The sequence below is a fragment of the Pinus tabuliformis genome, chromosome X (genome assembly GCF_031772625.1).
Source record: "Pinus tabuliformis cultivar Carrire ecotype Pingquan chromosome X, CPIR1, whole genome shotgun sequence".
Lineage (NCBI taxonomy): Eukaryota > Viridiplantae > Streptophyta > Pinopsida > Pinales > Pinaceae > Pinus > Pinus tabuliformis.
Genome location: NC_142308.1, coordinates 625,612,747 through 625,636,474, shown reverse-complemented (window position 1 = coordinate 625,636,474; position 23,728 = coordinate 625,612,747). Strand labels below are relative to the sequence as shown.

Here is a 23,728-nt window from a genome sequence, read left to right as displayed (position 1 = left end):
TTCCATTATCAGTGCTCAATATTTTGATCTTCTTCCTAGTTTGATTTTCGACCAAAGCTTTGAAAGAACGGAACCATGAGAATACTTCGTCCTTCTTCTTCAAGAAATAAATCCAAGTCTTGTGAGAGAAATCATCCACAAAAATAGAATAATATAAATATCCTCCCAAAGAGTTCACGGGCATCATACCAAATAGATTAGAATGAACCAATTGCAATATGTCGATAATCATGCTATCACTTGTGGGGAATGGTCCCCTTGTATGTTTTCCTTCGGCACATCCCTGACAAACACCTTCGTGTTCTACTTTAAATTCCGGCATACCTGTCACCATCTTCCTCACATTGAGTAGAGCTTTATAATGTAGATGAGCAAACCTTCGGTGCCATAATTCGGATTGAAGTGATGTGTCGCAAGACATAGCTCCCAATGGACTTCCTCCAACTTGATATAGGCTATCAACCCTGAATCCAAGTGTAAATGCATTTTTGAAATTTTTATTTCACACGTACCTTTCCATCGATGAATGAAACCTTGAATCCTTTGTCCTCCATCGTCGAGATAGATACCAGATTCTTCTTTAGATCGGGTACATATAGTACTTCTTGTAGATGAATGGTGTTACCTTGATTCAATTGAAGAGTAATATTCCCAACTCCCTTCACGGGATAGGTGGCATTGTCTCTAAGGATGATTTCCAAACTTGTTTCCTTTTCAATCAGATTTGAAAGAGCTTCCTTATACCCAGTGAAGTGCCTTGAGGCACCACTATCAATCAACCAATTTCCCAAGGTGTTCGGAGGAGAGGCAGTAGGGAGGGCAGATATAAAATAAAATTCTTTTGGCTTGTTATCAACAACATTAGATTCATCATACCTGGAGTTTCTTGATCTCCTGGGAGGGCAACCATTTCCATGTTGAGTAGCAGAAGCATTCCTTTTTCCTCTATTGTTGAATCTACCATTCCTTTGATTGTCGTTGCCCCTAAAAGTGTTGTTGTTGTGGTTGTCATCATCATGAGGTGTATCCCTTCTATTAAGAATTTAGGACACTCCCTAGCATAGTGGCCAAACTTGTTGCAAATCAAGCATCTTCCCTTCCTTCCATTTTTAAAACCCAATCTTCCTTGGCGTTGCTTCTTTGAACCTGCATTGTTTTTCTTTTTAGCATGAGCGGAGAATGCAGTAGGATCATTCCTATTTGAAGGCATATCTATTTCCATCATTCTTGCCTCTTCTTGAGAACATCTAGTCAACAATTCTTCAAAACTTGGAATCCTATTGTTGTTGAGAATAGTAGTGTTTAACACATGCCATTCACGAGGGAGTCCTCCAAGGGCAATAAGAGTGAGCTCCCTATCAACAATAGATTCCCCAATCAAAAGAAGATCATTTTTATCTCAGTGATCCTCATAAAGTAGGATTGGATATCTTCACCTCTTCGCTTCTTTATGTCCTTCAACTTGTTCTTGAGAAAGAGAACTTGGTTTGCATTGCTAGCTTTGAACATGCCAACTAACCTGTCATAAATTTCCTTAGATGCATTCAAATCGGAGATGTATGCAACCAAATGCTTTCTAATAGAATTCCAGATAATAGTCTTTGCTTTGATTTCACCCTTCTTGTACTTTGTGTTCGCGGCAGCTGGTGCATTTGAAGGAGGTTGAGAAATCTTTCCATGCACATAATCCATAACATCCTACTCTTCCAAAGTCAAATAAAGAGACATCTTCCATGCATGATAATTAGACTTATCATTGAGCTTGTCATCAGGCTTGAAGTAAGATGTGAAGGCCATTGATTCTTGTCCTTGTCCAACAAATCTCAGTGATTGCTCTTCTTAGTGATTTCTCTTTTCACTCTTGTTTGGTCTTTGTCTCCACCTCAACTCTGATACCATGTTAATTTTAGATAACAATGGTATGTTCTATGCTTAAGAGCAATTTACTTCAATTTTCTTATTAGCCCAATATCAATTTCCAGATTAGCAATCACATTAATATGACAGTAAATGCAGATAGAACATAAATAAAAATAGTAGAACACAAGCCAAGACAAGAGGACACAAGATGTGGACCCCGCCAGGGACAAACCCCAACGTGGGGAAACCCTTTGATCAATTCTTCTTATTATTCTTCAAAAGTTCAACAGAGAGAGAGTACGATATGCAATTTTCACTTGCCCAATCAAGGTGAAATCTGTCCAAACAAACAGCAGCCACAGAACACCCCAACTATAAAGTCAACATTGGTCAATGGGGCAGAATTTGACATCCAAAGCAGCTCGGTCAAACCCAGCCAACTCGGCCTCCAACAGTCATCCGAATCAGTCCAAAACAGTCCCGAAAAACTCAATCAAACTTGGTCAACACAGGTCAACGTTGAAAGCAAACCCTTCTGCAGAAATTATCACACAAAAATCGCAGTCAAACAAGCTCAACGCTGCTGGTCAAACTTCCCTGAAATTCGGTCAATGCTAAAACAGAAAATCTGTCCACTTCGCATGTGTGGAGAGAGAGAGGAGCCCAGAAATCTGTACCCAATTAGATGAGGAGAGAGAGGTGTATGAGAAAATGAGTGATGTCCAAATGAGGCAAAGACACCTTCTATTTAAATGCAAACGTTGAGGATAAATAGACGTCATTGTTGGGCTTCTGAGCCTACATTAGATTGATGGCCAACCTTGACAATTTGTCCAAATCAATATAAATTCATAATTCCGTTTGTACATCAGAATGAGATGATATTTAGATCAATCCTACACCTCTCGGAAAGAGGAATCCAATAAAAATATCAGCTGCATCATATGAGCTGTCCAAGGTGGAGTTTGGCCCTAGATGCCAAATTTAACAGATCATTTAGGGCCTTAAAGCAACTCCAAAAGTTTAGGACCCGAAAAACTGTGAAAAATAGTAAACTGTGCCACAATTAAGGACACTGAAAGAAACAGAGTTGGGCGATCCAAGTGGAATAGGCGGGTGGCCACCAATATCCACCTGGATCAACCTATGTTTAGTCATTGTGACTTTTATGATTCGGATATTAGGGTTATGGAAATGTTACATATGGTGGGCACTGTACATGGGACGGCACCTATAAAGCAGTTTCTAGTATTATAAAGGTTCCCCTTTCCATATGTATCTCATCATCCATTGCTTATCCTTTAACCTGTGAAAGTGTACGCTTTTTAGACATCTTTCTCTTGTATTTATTTCTGTTCTCTGATATTTATCTAGAAATGTAAATGGCTAGTTCATAGTCAAGATAATGTGAGTTAAATTTGGCTGCAACTAAGTTAACCTGACTGCACTTGTGGCTGGAAGATGGATCCATGGATTCTGAAGTCTTTTCTCATAAAGAAATTGTGGCTGTCAAATATACCAAATAACTTCGGCAGATTCTGAAGATTCTGGTGTTGCTTTGAGGAGTTGTCAATGCATATTCTCATGGAAGAGGAAGTTGAAACCTATAACAATCCCTGATTTACCATTAACAAAACTTGATATTCCATGGCTTTTATTTTATACAGTTTCTCTTCTATTGACTAAGGAATTGGGCAGTTGTTTTATGACAAGAACTCCATCAAAGATCTTGGACACCACTGCTTGCAGAAGGGAAATTAATTTTCCTTTGGACATAAATGAATATTGGAAAAGTTACAACAATTTGTATGAGGCCAAGTCATAGAACATACACAATGATTTAGGAAAAGGAGACAAGAACTTACCTGCAAAACCATTTGCATAAGGTACATAGAGTTTAACGCACTCTTAAGCCATCCACTATTGGCAGATACATCAATCATAGCTTGAATGATTCGAATGCTTTGATCCAAAACCGATTTTAGGTCTGTTACATAATCACTGATTGGCAACTCCAACCTTGAGAAATGTGCCTATATTCGACCATAATATTTCAAGAATAAGAGCAGAGAAAATACTTAAGAGGATGTTCCAATTTAGTTGACATATCATCAACTTCTATTTTCTTTCTACAAGCTATATTGTGACTCTCACTTACCTGAAGCAGCAAGTTTGCTTTTACATGAGGATCATCCAAACTGTTCTTATCAACTTCATACTCTATCTCTTTTGACAATGCTTCATTTATCTTTTCCTGAAGAAATACAGCAAGAATTTTGAGAGAAAAGAAAGAATAATATGCATATGATAAAATTCTTGCAGCATATATCAAGAGAAAATAATCATCATGAAAGATATAGCAAGCACCCATTGCTGTCATGAAGGAATCGGTTTTCTGTAACTTCTTAAAAAACAAGAACTAGAGTTAGATGCTACTTATTAGTAAACTTGAAAGTCAAATACATGACATGATCATAAACATTCATATTGAACTCCACGTTCATCTAAGCAGTGTTCCACTAGGTCGCATCGCCCGGGTCGGGGGTGCACTCCCCATGTTTCCCACACTCCTGAGATAGGATGATGCTTGGGAAAACATTCCCCCGCCCCTCCCCCACAAGCGGATTTTGCCTAAAAATAATAATTTGAGTCGGGAAGCCTAACATTCAACCCTAGGGCCCTACTAATGCTATGTGATTAATGGTAACGTTAAATTCTTAAAGTTTTCATCCTTTTACTTAAACTTTTAACATAATTGTTTTAGAATGTTTGAGAGTAGTTCCAACTTCATTGGAATTCATATGGAGAAAGTAGAATTTTTAAATCCTACTCAAAATCTAGTAGACTAACAGCTTTTAGGATCTCAGGATTGGGGGAATTGCAATGTTTCCATTGGATCCTATCATGTGTGAGGGTATGAAATTATCATTTAATCAAGAGAATCAAGCCCTCTATGTACCTTGATGTTGGTGGCAGTGATTATTGAACTTCCCTATCATGGCCCTAGTAAAAATCTTCCCATCACTCAAACAAAATCTCAATTTGAGATGTTAAGTTTTTTCTATCTTATTTTAATGCTTAGAGGGTGATATTGAAGATGAGGATCCCAATATAAGCATGATTTTGATGATAAGTAGGTATTGTTGTAGCATGATTAATTGGACTATTGAGGCAATTTAGAACCTCCTCGTTGATGTATTTTTGGTTCAAATATGGATTGCACTCGATGCTATTTTGATTATCTGCACCTTTACTTGCTATATATACGAGAAACTTTGCATATTTGTGTATAATGGTTTGGATTCATATGGATGCACATGAATATTTACACTTTTTTTCCAAAATTTGAATATTTATGCACCATTTGATCGATCAGATTTTTGGTCTTTTTTTTCCTAGTTCCTGGTTTTGGGGTCAACCTGTTCGATGAACAGTCCAGTTCTAATAACAATGGTTCATTGTCCATTACTCATTTTCAGTTTTAACTTTTGAGTCTAAACTCTAGATATTGATGACACCAGATCGAGTCTTTGACTTCTCACTTTTTACTACTTTTGAGGTTGAGTAATTTCAATTTACTGTTTCAATCTTCATACTTTAATATCTACTAATTTTCTTACTACTAATCAGATTCTAGAATGATGAATGATGAATTTAAATCAATGTATACAATATGTTATTATTTCTATTTCATTGAATCATTTATGATGTATGAATCAATGTATTTCATTACTGGATTTGAATTTGAATCATGTTTTGCATTTAAGTTCTGGAAACTTGGTGGAACATTGCATCTAAGTTGTTGGAAAAAGCACAATCTATATAGATTAAAAATTATAAGTATATTGTTTACAATGCATGTGTTCAACTATTTCCACAATGAAAATACCCATTAGATTTTAGCACCATTGACATCAAGTATGTACCTCATTATGACGGACAGGCAGCTCATCATATTCTGTAGCACCACACAGCACGTGAAATAAGACCTGCACTTGACACAATCGATGCTAAGTATATGTGTTAACCAAATACTTAAGGGAATCAAATGTTTAAAGGCTACAAATAATCATCTCTTTTGTTTTATTTGCCTTAAGCGATGTGTCAGGTCCAATATTTGTGGAGAAAAGGGACACTGTTTTGTAGCTAAGATAATACTGGGAAGCAACAGTGCCCAACATAAGAGGCTCAACAAGATTATCTTCATCAACTTTTATGCAGCCGCCATCTTCCAAGTCTTGCAATGTATCTGTTACCAACCTGTAATTATAAGGTACAAAATCAAAGTAATTTAGTTGAAGTACAATAAAAGTGAAATGAACAGAAGAAAAATAAATAATTTACCTTGATAGGTAATCATTGACAGTGCTGCTTTCTGTATTCTCCAAATCATAGTAGCTAGGATTCATAACCTTCAAGTGCCATAAAAAATCTGCAGAATTAGGATACAATTCCACATCCGCACAAATCTAACGGAAAATGTGACAATTCTATCATGTGATGCTTTTTTAATCAGTTGACAATTTTGAGGAATTGCTGTCACATGAAAGAAAGTGGAACACAAACCTAAACACTTATTGCAATAATTTCCAAAGAATACTTTGACAAATGGTTGTATACCTCCGTTGAAGTAATATTGGCTTTAGAATCCCGCAATTGACCAAGGACATAAGAATTATATTATAACCTAAGTTCTATATTCCTATACTTACATATGTTATTTTATATTCATAATTTTCCCACTCCCTTCAAAATGTTTCATCCTCGAAGCTTTCATAAAGGAATTATTCTGAACCCTATACTGTGTGTTCCACATTTCCAATAGACTCTGATGCCACGCCAAATCTGGTAGATCATATTAAGAAGTGCTGCTATCTTAATATGTGTATATTTTTTTTTCTTATCCTAAAATATGGTTCCGTTTGGATAATAAACATATGACCCAAGCTCCTTCACTGTTTCAAGTTTGGCTATCACAGCGTGGCAAGGGAATTGTTTTCTTGCTACGCTTTGGCATGCTTTTAGATTATCAAAGTCATTAAGAGAGTACTTCAAGTACCTTAGAAACACAATAACTGGAATGACATAAGGTTTTGAGCCAACATTACCGATCATGAGCATGCTTTTGGCTAGCCTAGCATTCATAAAGCTAAGATATCCTTTGTACTGAAACTTTATAAACGCATCCAATCTTTGGAAGGCATCAAGAATTCTACGCCTAACACCATATCCATCCCACTGAATGATGTAGCATAAAAACTATTCTATAATTCCACATTTGGTATTCTTATTCGAATCTTATGGAATCTCCATATGTCTTTAACTAGTTGACCATTTTCAATTGCGATAGTGAGATCTTTGGTGGAGTATTAAAAAAGTGTAATTTTCTTACAATATAGATATCATAAAATTTGTGCAATTCTAGAATCTAGAAAGAAAGAAAGAAGAAAGAAATTATTTTAACGTCCACAAGGCTAAAGATAGCCTATGGGACAAATTGCTTCTTCATCTACTTGATGTATTCGGCCTTTTTTCTGTGAAGCTTCAAAATAAATGATCCTAGCTTCTCGACAAACCCCTCGCTAAATAGATTATTCCAAGAGCTAGCTGCCCGCATATCTGCATAACTTTCCTTGTTTTCTTTGAAGGCCTCACACTCTAAAATGAAATGTTTTTTGTTTCCACTTTTCCGAAAGAACAAAAAATGCATACTCTTTCCTCCCACACTTACTTTGGCCTTTTCCAGCGCTCTGTTTCACAACGAACTTGATGAGAATTAGTCCTTCACTGAGCAATGAGAATTTTGGCTCTCCAAGAGATATTGGCCTCTATGTATGCTTTTGGTTGATGACAATGAGTGGGATTAGACACTTCAATATAGTAATATAATAATTTTTCTTTCTTCCTAGCTCCTTATCCCAAGTACGCTTGTGGAACTTTTCCATAACAAAATCTTTTCTCTTTGTTGTTTATGCGACATGCGTTCAAGCAAATACCCCATTTACTACCATTTGTTATTTTGTTGCATCCAAGTTTTTTTGCTCTTGCACAATCTATCATTAAAGAAAACCTTAGGCCATCTACCCTCTTCCATTTGCTCAATTTTTTTTAAATACCTTATGACTCGCACCATAGCAATTGCTTCAATAGGAGCAGTCCCTGTTTCAGTTAACAAGATATCATAAGGAACTACACTTTTAATCTTAAATTTGTTTGTAATCAAATGCTTCTGAATTTTCTCAATTTGTCTCCACTGCATGTCGGATGTACTGCTGGCCCATAGTTCACAACCATAGAGAATCACCGGAATCATTAGAAGCCCAAAAAGAGTTTGAGTGGTTTTCCAGTCCCATAACTCTGCCTCTCTACACCTATTTTGAAAAACATAAAATGCTTTCCAACCCCCCAAAGTTCTTTTCTTTCTACAACCATTCCAGCTTATATTTTTGTTGAAGTCAATTCCGAGGTATTTGTAATCCACAACTTCTTCCAGAATGTTGCCTTCAAAGTAGAACTTATGTTGGTTATGTTTTCTTTTCTTAGAGAAGACCACTACTTTCGTTTTGCTGACATTGACTTGCATCCCCACCCTTCTACAAAAATGTTCAAGGGATAGTAAGTGCTCATGCAAACCAAGAGCCGATTTAGCAATCAGAATAAGGTCATCTGCATACAACAGAAGCCTTATAACAAACTTACCCAAATAGATACCATCACCCCCTTGCGAATTTAACCACTCCTCAAGCTTGTCGATATATAAACCAAAAAGGTAGGAGACAGTGGACAACCTTGCTTGACCCCAATATCGCTTCTAAAACTTTCAGAAATGTCTGTTGAAGTTCTAATTTTGACTTTCACCTCTTCATACAGCCTATTCATAGTTGCTCTCAAATGTTTAGGAACACCAAGTTCCTCCATTTTGTGCAAAAGCTTATCCCTAGGAACTGAGTCAAACGCTTTTCTGAAATCAATAAAGCAACAAAAGACTTCTTCCTTTTTCTCCCTAACTTTTTCAATGATGTCCCTTAACGTTATACAATGATCAACTGTGGAATGTTTAGGTCTAGAACTTGCTCTCCCTTTAGCACGCTTATCTCTTTCTTCTGCCTACTTGCTAATTTTGTTTTCTAGCATGCTTCCAAATAGCTTTGCAAACAAAGGGTTTATCATGATGGTCCTATAATTGGAGGGATTATTGACGTCACCACTCTTGAAAAGAGGTATTTCCAGACTAGTTGTCCAATCTGTGGGGAGCCCTTGTTGTATGATGTTGTTGAAGATTTTTGTAATGTGAGTTACAAGAATCTTTGAGCCCCACTTTAGATATTCTGCTTGGAGTTCAACTAAGTCTTTTGCTTTTCCAACACCCAACTTCCTGATACCCATCTCTACCTCTTGTATCGTTAAGAGTTTAGTATCAGTGTTGACCAAGGGGGGAGGGTCAACCTTGGGAACCTGCTCATAGAGTTGTCTTGCATTGTCAAACCATTTAGAAGTTGTAATATTATTTCCAATTTGTAACTTTTTCAGTTGGAGCTCCTTACAAATAATTTGGGATTATTTTTCTCAAGGAAGATTAGTTCTTCCCTACTTGAAACCCTGAAATTGGGCTTTTTCTTGCTTAATAACTGCTTGTAAGCTTTGAGCTTTATGTATTCCTTGCCTTTTTGCATTCCTTGCCTTTAATAACCCACATTCACCTTGCCTTTTTGCATTCCTCGTCAAACCAAGCATTAACCGAAAAGCAATTTGTTTCAGACTTCTTAATTTTTGCTCTTTTGCACTTTGTAAGTGCACATTGAATTAAATGTGTTAATTCATGACTATGAAGGTTGTGAATTGTAATTTTCTCCTTCTCGAAGAGCCTCTCTAGCGTCATTTCGAAGGTATTACAATTTTTTAGGGTCAAAAGAATTCTGCCCTATGGGGGATTTTGTTGGACATGCTAAATTTTTTACTCTAATTGTTTCTTTCCAATCCAAGAGAAACATAAATAAATTGGCTTGTGATCTGATTTCAAGTCCCACAGTTGATCTCCAATCAAAACTTCCTCCATTTTCTCACACAAACCATGCAAGCAAAATTACATAATCTACCACACTTGCTCCATTGTAAGTATTGCAAGTGAAATTACCGAACTTTGCGCATCTAGTCAAGCCATTACAAATGACTAAATCAAAGGCCCCACATAGAGTAAGCAATTGTTTACCAAAGAGATTGCAACCCTTTTCCTCTAAAATTCTTTCCCACTGATGATTACATTCTTCTGTAAGCCAAATAGGGTCACAATCATCTTTACAACAAAGAATGCTAGCATGCTCACTTGCAGTCCTAGCATTGAAATCACCCACATAAGGACTTCACCTAGCTGCGAATACGTTGCAATATCCTCTTTTAAGGCTGCAAATGGATCTTTATGGTCAAGCCCTCTACCTTTGTAGATTTTTGAAACCTGCGGCGCAAAATAGCATGTTGCAATTATGATGTGGTGTCCATTTTCTGATATTTTAAACCAAATGAATTGCTTATTTGAGTCTTCCTTTTCTAACTGAATGAGACGACCTTCTTTCTTCCTTACTAAAACCATGATACTCCCGTACCCTTTGCCATTCCCTGCTGCCTTGTTCCACACTGCCATCTTCCAGTATCCTTCAAACAGAGGTGTCTTGCACCTTTCACGCTCATGTGTTTCTATGAGGCAAATTATGTCTCTATCTTTCACAATAGGCCCTAACCCAGGTCCTTGTCTCCATGGGTAACCTCTACAATTCCAACAAACTAATTTTAAGGAAACCTGGGTATGACTTGAATAAAATATCTAACAAAATACTATAAAGATAAATAATAACGATAATTGTAATAATGGTTAATTAATTAGTGATTAACATAGAAGAGGCATGTCTCTAAGAGTAAGGACATGACCAATCATGAAAGAGTACCTAATTAGGTACATATACGAGACCCTCAGTTGTAATCAAATCATCATATTCTTATTCAATACATTTTATATATTATTGTATTCTCAATGGATATCTTCATATTCCAAGTCTTCTGGAGTATTTAACTTAAAGTATTGGTATTAGAGTTGTTTGATCCTCCGGCTGCTCAACCACTGCATAGAGCCAGTCTGATTCGGCCTTTGGCCATCGACCCTTCGTTAATTTTGTTACTATTGAAATTCAAGCGTTTTGCTACACAAGTGTTTAGAGATTCTCCATCTTGCCGTTAGTCCATTGGCCATTAAAAAAATAAAAATAAAAAAATAAAGGAAAAGAAAATAAATTAAGAAAAGAAGAAAAAACACATTATAGAAAAAAATAGTAAAAAATAAAACAAAAAAAGGGTTATAAATTTTTTTTAAAAATAAAATAAAATATACTAAAAAACATATAAATATAAAAAATAATTATATTAAAAAAAACAAACGATAATTTTTTTATATAAGAATATAATTGATAAAAAAGGGGCAAAACAAATAAAGGACTGCAGTAGCGGCCACCTGACAGCAGCGGTTGTCGATCATGATTAGCACGACCACCGTCGCCTAAAGTCTGCCTTTGTTGCCTTCCGAACAACCACTACAACCTCTGCCGCATCCGCCTTAGTCTCGCTGCATTTGCTACCGCGATCACGTACTGCAATAGCAGTCACTGCCATGACCAAATCCAACCAGCACCACTGCAACCCACCATTGACCACTCCCATCAACATAGCCACCACACGGGCAGCAACTATACGTCGTCATTCATCACCCAATTTTCATATCCAAGTAGTTGTAAATGACACATGGCAAACTAAAATTTTTTTATTGGGCAAACTGACGGTACAGTTGTCAAATTGTGGTTGTTGTTGCCACAATAAGCTTTACTGTTGTCATACAACCTTGTTGTGCGTGACATTGTAACCACAACACCATTTCTTTTTGCAGAAATTTGTCCTAACGAAGTTGTGAAATCGATTATAATAAAAATTAGTTTGCGTAGAATTGTGAAATTGTACAAACTTGTGTCTTCCTTGGGGACTGATGAAAGGACACTAACAAAAGGAGCCATCTACATGACAAGTCTACCACCGTTGTCACACTAGTCATTGTTAACATTAACACAAGCTATACAAATGCCGCAAATATCATTTTCGGATTAAAAAAAAATTAAAAAAAATAAGACCTCCAATCCAAAATTTTGTACGTAAACACCATATTGTTCGGTCAAAATTGGTTAATGAAGCGTTGGATTTATATGGTAATACAAACTTTAAGTGAAGTTATTTGAAAAAAGGTCATGGAAAGTGGTGGTGTTTATAAAGACTAGGGGATTTCATAAAAAAAATCCTAATTATTGGCACATTACTTATTTTAATAAGAAATAAGCTTATAAATAAAAAAGATATATATATATATATATATATATATATAGAAAGGGTTAAGGTCTAAGGTTCAATAAAAAGGGAAATTATAAAGTTAATATATACATATTATAAAAAGAAAATTATAAATAAAGACAAAAAAAAGTGATCGAAAAAGGATTATAACTTTAACAAACGGCAAAAATGGAGTCGATCATTGAAGGAAAAAAATGGAGTCTAATTCGGAAATAAAGGAATTGGAAGATTTCTAAAAAAATCACATAATTATGCTTCAGCTTTATTTAGAATTAAAGGGTCTATTGTAGGAAGAGATGTTACTATTTCTATCTCACCGGCCGAAGATAAAAATTATAAAAAGCCTAAAATCGCAAACCAATTAGTGATTCCTGAGTCAAATATAATAAAAAATTCAGACTATTTTGGCAACAAAAAATACGACATAACCAATTTACAATTAAATATTGGAGAGTATAAATTCATATCACAATTCTTAATTCCAACCCTATGGAAGAATAAGGTGACATTATTTTGGGTTCACCCTAGATGGAAACTCTAGGGTCTTTCATCCTCAATACGAAAAAGAAGTTTTTGAAATTTTCGAACGAAATGAAAAAAATAACCCTACAAGATGTTACATGGAAGCCAAATTCAGTAACACCAAAAGACATACAAGATATTTCAAAAGTAATTTTTCAAAAAGGTAAAAAAGTACGACAAAATATGCAAAGATAAGTTGACAAAATCATTGTTGACAAAAATGAATAAGTTTCTTGGCTTAAAGACCATAGTGAAAATTTACTAACTCAAATTAAAAAGCTTAAGATGGACAAGAAGTCGTTGGAAAACAAGGTACAACAACATATTGAGAAGGAAGCATCAAAATCTTCAAATGTAGAAATTCAAGTTGAAGAGAAAGGAATGAATACCGATCCAATGAATATCACAACTCAAGAAGAAGACAAGCCAACTGGAGAAAAAAACACACTAATATGTTGTAGTTCAAATGATGAAAATTCTAAGTGAAGACTTTGTAACCAACTCAACAATATCAGAACTTGAAGTAAATCAAAATATTACCACACACATGATAAGGGAAAGACAAACCAAAATAATTCCTTATCTACCTCTGAATCACAAAAACGGACATCTCAATCAATATACGAATTTGTATCACTCAAAACATAAACAATAGTTTGATGATAACAAATCATTACAAGTAGATCATTGTTGACAAAAATGAAGAAGTTTCTCGGCTTAAAGACCATAGTGAAAATTTACTGACTAAAATTAAAAAGCTTAAGGACAAGAAGTCATTGAAAAACAAGGTACAACAACATATTGAGAAGGAAGCATCAAAATCTTCAAATGTAAAAATTCAAGTTGAAGAGAAAGGAACGAATACCGATCCAATGAATATCACAACTCAAGAAGAAAACAAGCCAACTAGAGAAAAAACACACTAAGATTTGATGATGAACAAAAGATTTTGTAACCAACTTAGAACTTGAAGTAAATCAGAATCCATGATAAGTTGAATCACAAAATGATCAGAAGTTTCAATTCGGCTTTAAGACCATAGTGAAAACTTACTAACTCATATTAAAACGCTTAAGAAGGACAAAAAGTGGTTGGAAAACAAGGTACAACAACATATTGAGAAGGAAGCATCAAAATCTTCAAATGTATAAATTCAATTTGAAGAGAAAAAACACAATAAGATGTTGTAGTTCAAATTATGAAAATTCTAAGTGAAGATTTTGTAATCAACTCAACAACATCAGAACTTGAAGTAAATCAGAATATTACCACACACATGCTAAGGGAAAGACAAACCAAAAGAATTCCTTATCTACCTTTAAATCGCAAGAACAAACATCTCAATCAATACACGAATTTGTATCACTCAGAACATAAACAACAGTTTGATGATAACAATTCATTACAAGTTTCCAATAACCACAAGATTCCATAGGAAATTGATTTAGGATGGTCAGATCCCTTCTCAGTTTGACAATTTTATTTATCACTCCAAGGATCCTATCATCTGATATCATCAAAGACAACAACTTGAAGATTTCTAAAGGTTGCGAACATATTGCAACATTAATAGACAGATGACATGCTTATTCATCAATAAACTTTGAGGACAAAGCTTTTCAAAGAGGATGGGAATGTTATGAATAAAATATATATAAAAATAATATAAATATAAATATAAATAATAATGATAATTGTAATAATGGTTAATTAATTAGTGATTAGTATAGAAAAGGAATGTTTCTAAAGACATGACCAATCATGAAAGAGTACTTGACTAAGTATATATATAGGACCCTCAGTTGTAATCAAATCATCATATTCTTATACATTTTATATATTATTTATTCTCATTGGAGATCTTCATATTCCAAGTCTTATGGAGTATTTAACTTAAAGTACGAACTTTGTTGGTTACAATCAATATTGATACAACTTTCTTCGTTATGGTTCTTTTGAGTTTTGGGGCCCTAAGTTCCATTTTTCCTATTATTATAGCAAGTGAGATGTTGGGTTTTTCATTCTTGGACTCGTTAAATTTTCAATGTTTCTTAGTTGAGGCAAAGAGTATTTCGTTGTAGGCACTTTCATGTTTTCCCTTGGACTTATAACTTCCTCTTAGCCTATGTCACATGGTTCGCTGAACTTTAAATTTGAGGTTCAGAATTCGACAAATCTTTAAAATAAAAAAATGAGGTTCAACAAATCTCATTGAACCTTATGGTCACTGACCAGGTCAACATCTCAAACTCGTAACTTGGTGTCACAACTAAAGCTCATTATCTATCCTTGCAGTTCCCAAGTCCATGATGGCATTTTTTGATGTTTATTGATGTTGAATTCTTACTATTTTATGTTATATGTCATTTTAAAGTTCATATATATATTCGAATTCGAACTGAACCTAATCATTGCCAAACCCGAACTGTGTGACTTAGCTTTTTAGCGGAACATGTAATAACCATAAATGATATAATAATAAATACTAAATAATAAATCCCCGAGGGTTGGCTCAATTGGTCAAATCCCCGTTGTTAAGGCACCTTTGCTATTGAGAGGCCATAGGTTCAATTCTCTCAAGACCCTTAGGGTCAAGATTTATTGTAAGTTGACTTACCTTATAAAGTGGAATTTATTAAACTTACCTTATAAACTGGAATTTATTAAACTAACTTACTTTAACTTTATGTGTGTGTGTGTGTGTGCACGTGCGTATGTGTAATCTATAAAAGACAACTTTTTGGTGTTGCAATGCCAAGTTTCTCTTCAAGATTAGAGGTCGAATTCTTGTGTTGCAGGGGCTGAGTTTTTACTCCAACCTGAGGACCAAAATATCACTCTGGAGGAGGATGAAATTATCTTGTTGTAGGAGGGCCGAGTTGCATTTCTTGTGGGAGATCCTAAGTTGCCAGGAAAAGTGGGTTCAAGTATGATTATGGGTACAGGGACGGGTACGTCACTTTTTGAAACATGGTGCATGGGTTTGTCGAGGGTGTGTATATATCAATGTTGCATTAATCGTTATCGGGATAATATCAGCGCGAGGAAAAAATCGGAAAAAATCGTAATTATCGGGAAATAATCGGGAAAAAACCGTTTGGCACAAAAATATTCATTTTTTTCAATTTTTTTAATATCTAAACCATTTACAACATAAAATAAATACATTGACACATAAATACAATAAAAGAACTAATATATAAGATGTTTAATATCATTTCTAGTGCTAAAATCACACATAACATTGAATCATGCCCAGAATAGTAAGTCCTGACTCCTGAGTCCCAACTCAGCCTCAAAATATCAACAAAAAATATAATAATGTATCTCATCATGTCAAAATGCCATATACAATAAAATGAAGAAAATAACTAAAGTATAATCCTATTGATTTCCTCTGCCCCTCTTGCGAGAAAATGCCACAACTTTCCCTTTCCCTCTAGATGTAGATGTTGGTGCTGGCGGAGTTGGCAGTGGAGTCTGCTATGCTCTAGAAGCTCAAGAACTAGAAGTAGGAGCTATATGAGGTAGACCACATCCTCTACTGGTGGCAGGGGTAGCCCGGGCAGGTGGTGTCACCTGGAAACATTACAATCTCCCAATCCTGAAATCCTGAAAAACTGATGAGTCTGCTGGATTTTGAATGAAATCTAAAATTCTACTTTCTCCATATAAAATCCAATGAGGCCGGAACCACTCTCAAACATCCTGAGTCATTTCATGGTAATGTTAAAAATTTAAGTAAAAGGATGAAAATGAAGATTAAGGAGAATGTCAATTTTTGTTAAGTTATGGTATGTTCTATGCTTATAATAGTTTACTTCTTTTTCTTATTATATTCCACCGATTAGCAATCACATGTACATAAAGTAAAGTGCAGATAGAACATTAAACGATCGACAGAAAACAAGCCAAGACAAGAGACACAAGATGTGGCGGCTAGCCAGGGACAAACCCCACAATGTGTGGGGAAACCCTTTGATCAAATCTTCTTTTATCTTCAATAATTCAGCAGAGAGAAATAGTACAATAAATCTGATTCATATCAGCAGTAGCAAACCCTAGATCAGTAGCATCAGCATTAGCGGCTTCATTATCAAACTAGGGCAGACCATATCTCACAAACCCACAGTCGGATTGACTTCATTCCACCACCAAAAGTTTCGGCTTCCAGAGGCGGTTCAGATGAACCTACAGCGCAGTTCAAATGAGGAGATCTTCTAGGCCACGCAAGTCAATCTTTGCTTCTGCAGTTGCAGCTTCAGTTTCAGCAGTTTTCGGCTTCAAACTAGGGTAGTCGATATCTTGCAAACCGTTCATCGGATTGACTTCATTCCACCACCAAAAGTTGCGGCTTTCAAAGGAGGTTCAGATGAACCTACAGCACAGTTCCAAAGAGGAGATCTTCTAGGCCACGCAAGTCAATCTTTACTTCTGCAGTTGAAGCTTCAAATTCAACAGCTTCCGGCTTCACATGTGTGAGAGAGAGAGACCCATTTCAACGCAGTAGAGAAGAGACTCATATCTGCGCAGTAGAGAGAGAGAGATGTGATGAGATGAGTGAGTCTAAATGAGGAAAAGTCCTCTTATATTTATACACATCGTTGGTGGGTGAATAGATGCGACTGTTGGGCTTCTGAGCCTACATGAGTTGTAGGTCGGCTTGATAATAATTTCACAATCAAAATAAATTCATATCTCCATGAATACTTATCGGAATTGGATGATCTTTATATCAATCCTACACCTCTCGACGAGAGGAATCTAATAAAAATATTATCAGCCATGAATAAGATGACCCACATGAAGTTTTGCCCTGGTTGCCAATTTTAACACTCCCTCTCAACCATGGAGAACTTCATCTGCAATCTGTCTATCGGTCGTTACTATTAATCCATCAAATGCACTGCCCTGTACAGCCTGACCCTTGCCCTGCTCTGCTCTATTCTGCCTATTCTGCTTTGTCTTGTTCTGCCTGCACTGATCTGTACTGTTTTGCTCTGTTCTGCTCTGCTCTTGCATTGTTCTGTTCTGCTCTGCTTTTGTCCGAATTATGAAGAAGAAGAAATGATCGAGGATGTATCATACTGACTCAAAGTCAATCTCAGAGTATGTACCACTGGTCCCAGACCAGTCTCAACCAACCCAAAGTCAGCGTCATAGTGAGTACAACTCCAATGGTCCCAGACCAATATCATCCTTCACTGACTCAAAGTCAGTCTCAGAGTATGTACCATTGGTCCCAGACCAGTCTCAACCGACCTGAAGTCAGCGTCATAGTATGGTACAACTCCTACCACTGGTCCCAGACCAGTATCATTGATCCCAAATCAATGGAGGTCATCCTAGCGTAGGGAGTACGGTAGTTACAACGATGCATCCATTGGTACTACTATGGTCCCTAACTTCATTTCCCTGCTCATTGATCAAATGAGAGGTACTTCCCATGAGTCCCAGACTGCATGGGTAGGATGCCTCGACAGGAGAACTAATCAATCCTGTCCTCACAGGAGAACACATCAATCCTGCTACAATTGCCATGGAGAACACATCAATCCAGGCCTCACAGGAGAAAACATCAATCCTGCTACAATTGCCATGGAGAACACATCAATCCAGGCCTCACAGGAGAACACATCAATCCTGCTACAATCGCAGTGGAGAACACATCAATCCAGGCTGCCATGGAGAACACATCAATCCAGGCCTCACAGGAGAACTAATCATCCTGCTACACAGGAGAGCGAATCATCCTGTTCCACAAGAGAGCGAATCATCTTGTCCCACAAGAGAGCGAATCATCTTGTTCCAGTGTGCACCACCAGGGGAGGGTGAGTCACCCTGTGGTCATATGTTGCTCCAGTAGGAACCTCAAGCCCTTAGAGCTCCCAGAGCTCAATGTATGCAACATGCAGGACCCTTGTACAAAGGTTTCTTGCCGACTCCAAGTCGTTTTGGAAAATCACAGATTAGATCTTTCCTCGGGGCTTTGACAAGGTGTATCAACCTGTACATCATCTTAATGTGATGGAGCTTCCTTGCTTATCAACTTACCATATCCCAGATGATGTCTATCTGCTAGAGCAATTGACGAATACGGGATTCCTCAATAATCGAATCCCACCTCTGGTTGTTACAGAGAATCACAGTGGTATCCAATGTAAATCCAAACAGCTCACTGAAGAGCTTTCGCAACCAGATTGCCTCACACGAGGTTATGCTAGCAACAATATATCCTGCTTCGGCGGTGCTCAAAGCTACCGACTTCTGCCTCCTGCTCATCCAGGATATCGGAGAAGATCCCAAGGTGAAACAGTACCCGGAAGTGCTCTTACGATCCACCACACTGCCTGCCCAATCAACATCAGTATATCCAAGTAGTCTCACATCTCCGGCAGTGTATCTTAATCCATGAGAGATTGTGTCCTGAAGACATCTCAGAAGATTCTTGGCATCAATCCAGTGAGGCTCAACCAAATATGAGCTCACAATGCTAACTGCAAAACATATGTTCGGACGGAGGTTCACCAAGAACATCAATGCGAATGAGTTTTTGAAACTCAGAGGCATTTCCCAAGTCTGGTCCGACATCACTACCATATAACTTCTAAAAGTTAAGATCCTCGAGGTAGTCATAGGCTTGCAGTCCATCATACCGAATCTTTCCAATATATTTACCACATATTTTCCTTGAGATAGGAAAATTTCCCTTGGCTTCTGCCACACTTCAAGTCCTTGGTCCTTCATTTCAAATTCAAAAGCCATCTCCCTCTAACATTTGTGAATGAGAGGGTTTGCACCTGTTAGAAAGAGGTCATCCACATACAATACCAATATGAGAGGCTTGTCATCTTCAACCTTTAAGTAAAGTTTAGGATCCGCTTCACTCCTAGTGAATCCCAGCTTCATCAAGTAGCTATCGATCCTCTCATACCATGCTCGGGGTGCTTGCTTCAGCCCATAGAGAGCTTTCTTCAACCTGCATACATGAGATTTTCGATCATAAATCTCAAATCCTTCGGGTTGCTCCACGTAGACCTCTTCTTTGATCGAGCCATGCAAGAACGCAGTCTCGACATCCATCTGATGTAGGTTCCATCCTTGTGAAGCGGCAAGGGCTATGATCGAGCGGATGGTCATATATCTGGCAATAGGTGCAAATATCTCATCATAGTCTATACCTCCCTTTTGGGAGAAACCTCGAGCAACAAAACGAGCCTTATACTTTTCCGTGCTTCCATCTGCTGCATGTTTTATCTTGTAAGGCCATTTGGAAGTAACAACAGTCTTGTCTTGGGGTCTGGAAACTACTTCGCAAACATCATTCTTTATGATAGACTCATATTCTTCGGTCATAGCATCCTTCCATACTTGATGCTTGACGGCATCTGAGAATGACGAAGGCTCATTTTGTATGATCGTGCTCATGATGGTCAGGTATCCTTGATACCTATTAGGTTTCTTACTTTCACGAAAGGTTCCTCGGGGTGCAGCATGTCCTTCAGCATCATCAAGTAACCCCTTAAGCCATGAAGGCCTCTTCCTAGAAGAGGAAGGCTCATATGGAGGAGGATCAATCGGATCCATGGGTTCTTCTACATCAGGCATTGATTCATCATCCTTTTCTTTCGGTTCCCTGGTGCCGGCTTCTTGAGAGCTCCTCAAAGTCGGAAGATTGATCACCTTGCTGAGAGCCATATCTTCGTCAAAGGTGACATCATGACTAATTATGACTTCCCTTTGACCGGCTACATAGATTCTATAGCCTTTAATATTTTCACCATAGCCCATGAAAATTCCCTTCTTTCCAGATGCTCCCAATTTATTTCTTTTCTCTTTCGGCACATGAAAGTATACAGGGCTTCCAAAAATTTTAAAATGAGAAACATCAGGTTTCTTACCGGTGAATTTTTCTTCAGGAGTCTTGGAACCCAATGCTTGATGAGGGCATCGATTTTGTACATATACGGCAGTGTTTGCAGCTTCAGCCCATAGAAACTTCAGAAGTCTTTGATCATGTAGCATGGTCCAGACAGCTTCCATCATCGTGCGGTTCTTCCTTCCCACCACACCATTCTGCTCAGGAGTATGTGGTGTAGTAGTCTCCCTCTTAATGCCAACCTCAGGTATGCCTCAGTGAACCAATTGTAATATATCAGAGGTCTTGCTTTGGCTTGAGGGGAATGGTCCCCTTTTGAGCTTTTCTTCAGCACATCCTGGACATACACCTTCATTCTCTATTCAAAATTCGGGCATCCCTATCACCATTTGTCTTACACCGAGTATAGCTTTATAATGAAGGGGGGAAAACCTCTAATGCCAAAGTTCGGACTGAAGAGATGTGTCATAAGACATGACACCTAGCAGACTTCCATCGACCTGATATAATGAATCAACACTAAACCCAAGAGTAAAGGCATCTTTAACATTATTTTTCCATATACATACCTTGCCATCGCTGAAGGTTACCTTGTAGCCTTTGTCTTCCGTTCCCGAGATGGACACTAGGTTCTTTTTGAGGTCAGGTGCATTTAATACATCCTGGAATTTCTGGCCTTCTTGAATGGTTGCCCTCTTCCTTGATTTCCCGCATTCCTTTTTCCTTTGTTGTTGAATTTTCCATTCCTTCGATTACCATGAGAGGGATTTTGATCATCGTCACAGTGAGAGTCCTTTCTATCAGGGCATTCCCTTGCATAGTGACCTGCTTTATTGCAAATGAAACATCGTCCTTTTCTTCCACCATTAAATCCAGCCTTTCTTTTCGATTTAGACCCACAATTATTTCTTTTCTTAGCATGAGAAGAAAAAGCAACAGGAGGACCTTTAGGCAAGGGCATTTCCTGCTCTTCTACCCTTGTTTGTTCTTGAATGCATCTAGCCATTAATTCCTCGAAACTAGGAATTACATTATTGTTCAGAAGAGTAGTCCTGAACACATACCATTCAGATGGTAATCCTCCGAGAGTTGTGAGAGCCATTTCTCTGTCAGTAATGGTTTCCCCAATAGATAGGAGATCGTTCTTGATCTCAGTGATTCTTAAGAAGTATGCTTGCATACTTTCATCTTTACCCTTCTTGATTTCCCTCAACTTATTTCTAAGAAACAAAACTTGATTTGCATCATTAACTTTAAATAAACTCACCAGTCTGTCGTAGATTTCCTTGGAGGTGTCTAGATCAGAGATGTAGGCCACCAAGCGCTTGTCGATAGAGTCCCGGATGATCTTCTTTGTTTTGACTTCTCCATTTTTCCATTTGTTCCAGGCAGCGGCAGATGCATTTGATGAAGGCTCAACAATATTGCCTCTTACATGGTCCAGCACTCCTTGATCTTCAAGGGTTAGATCGATAGACATCTTCTATCCGTGATAGTCAGCTTTCTCACGGAGCTTGTCTTTGGCAGGAAAGAGTGTTGAGGACCCCATAGTTATTTTAGGATAGCCTTGCCAATCTTCTCTTCAATGATTGCTCTTGCTCTTGCTCGGGCTTTGTCTTCAGTTCAGCTCTCATACCATGTTAAGTTATGGTATGTTCTATGCTTATAACAGTTTACTTCTTTTTCTTATTATATTCCACCGATTAGCAATCACATGTACATAAAGTAAAGTGCAGATAGAACATTAAACGATCGACAGAAAACAAGCCAAGACAAGAGACACAAGATGTGGCGGCTAGCCACGGACAAACCCCACAATGTGTGGGGAAACCCTTTAATCAAATCTTCTTTTATCTTCAATAATTTAGCAGAGAGAAATAGTACAATAAATCTGATTCATATCAACAGAAGCAAACCCTAGATTAGTAGCATCGGCATTAGCGGCTTCATTATCAAACTAGGGCAGACCATATCTCACAAACCGACAGTCGGATTGACTTCATTCCACCACCAAAAGTTTCGGCTTCCAGAGGAGGTTCAGATGAACCTACAGCGCAGTTCAGATGAGGAGATCTTCTAGGCCACGCAAGTCAATCTTTGCTTCTGCAGTTGCAACTTCAGTTTCAGCAGTTTCTGGCTTCAAACTAGGGCAGTCGATATCTTGCAAACTGTTCGTCGGATTGACTTCATTCCACAACCAAAAGTTGCGGCTTTCAAAGGAGGTTCAGATGAACCTACAGCGCAATTCCAAAGAGGAGATCTTCTAGGCCACACAAGTCAATCTTTACTTATGCAGTTGCAGCGTCAAATTCAACAGCTTCCGGCTTCACATGTGTGAGAGAGAGAGACCCATTTCAGCGCAATAGAGAAGAGACTCATATTTGCGCAGTAGAGAGAGAGAGATGTGATGAGATGAGTGAGTCTAAATGAGGAAAACTCTTATATTTATACACATCGTTGGTGGGTGAATAGATGCGACTGTTGGGCTTCTGAGCCTACATGAGTTGTAGGTCGGCTTGATAATAATTTCACAATCAAAATAAATTCATATCTCCATGAATACTTATCGGAATTAGATGATCTTTGTATCAATCCTACACCTCTCGACGAGAGGAATCTAATAAAAATATTATCAGCCATGAATAAGATGACCCACATGAAGTTTGCCCTGGTTGCCAATTTTAACACTTTTACTTTAAGAATTTAACATTACCATGAATAGCATATCAATACTAGGGCCTAGACTTGATCATTAAGCTGCCCCACTCAAAAATTATTTGTTTCTCTCAAAAAAAAATTGCATTTCGAACATTTAGCATCCCTTATAAAACCGCGCTACCCCGACCCTCGGCGATAAATTGGGAAAAAATCGCGATTTTTTCGAAATTATCGGGTATAAAAAAAATCCACAATTATTACTCGCGATAATATCGGCTTAGGGAAAAAATCCCAATAAAACGATAATATTGCGATATTATCGCGATTTTCACAACACTATATATATATATATATATATATATATGAAATTTGAGTTATGAAATTCAAATTATGAGAAATCTTCCAATTTACAAGAAAAACAAAACATTG

General features: G+C 37.3%; 1 protein-coding gene across 2 annotated transcripts in view; it reads right to left on the bottom strand.

The window, feature by feature from the left end:
* LOC149141562 (U5 small nuclear ribonucleoprotein helicase) overlaps positions 1 to 23,728 on the bottom strand; it is a 446,214-nt gene that overhangs the window by 51,009 nt on the left and 371,477 nt on the right. For both annotated transcript variants that reach the window (XM_089450021.1, XM_089450020.1), the window contains 5 exons: positions 6,205 to 6,272; positions 5,952 to 6,120; positions 5,787 to 5,849; positions 4,019 to 4,114; positions 3,726 to 3,893 (listed from right to left, as the gene is read on the bottom strand). In XM_089450021.1, the coding sequence (XP_089306147.1) occupies positions 3,726 to 3,893; positions 4,019 to 4,114; positions 5,787 to 5,849; positions 5,952 to 6,120; positions 6,205 to 6,272 (564 nt within the window). The remainder of the gene's footprint in view (positions 1 to 3,725; positions 3,894 to 4,018; positions 4,115 to 5,786; positions 5,850 to 5,951; positions 6,121 to 6,204; positions 6,273 to 23,728) is intronic.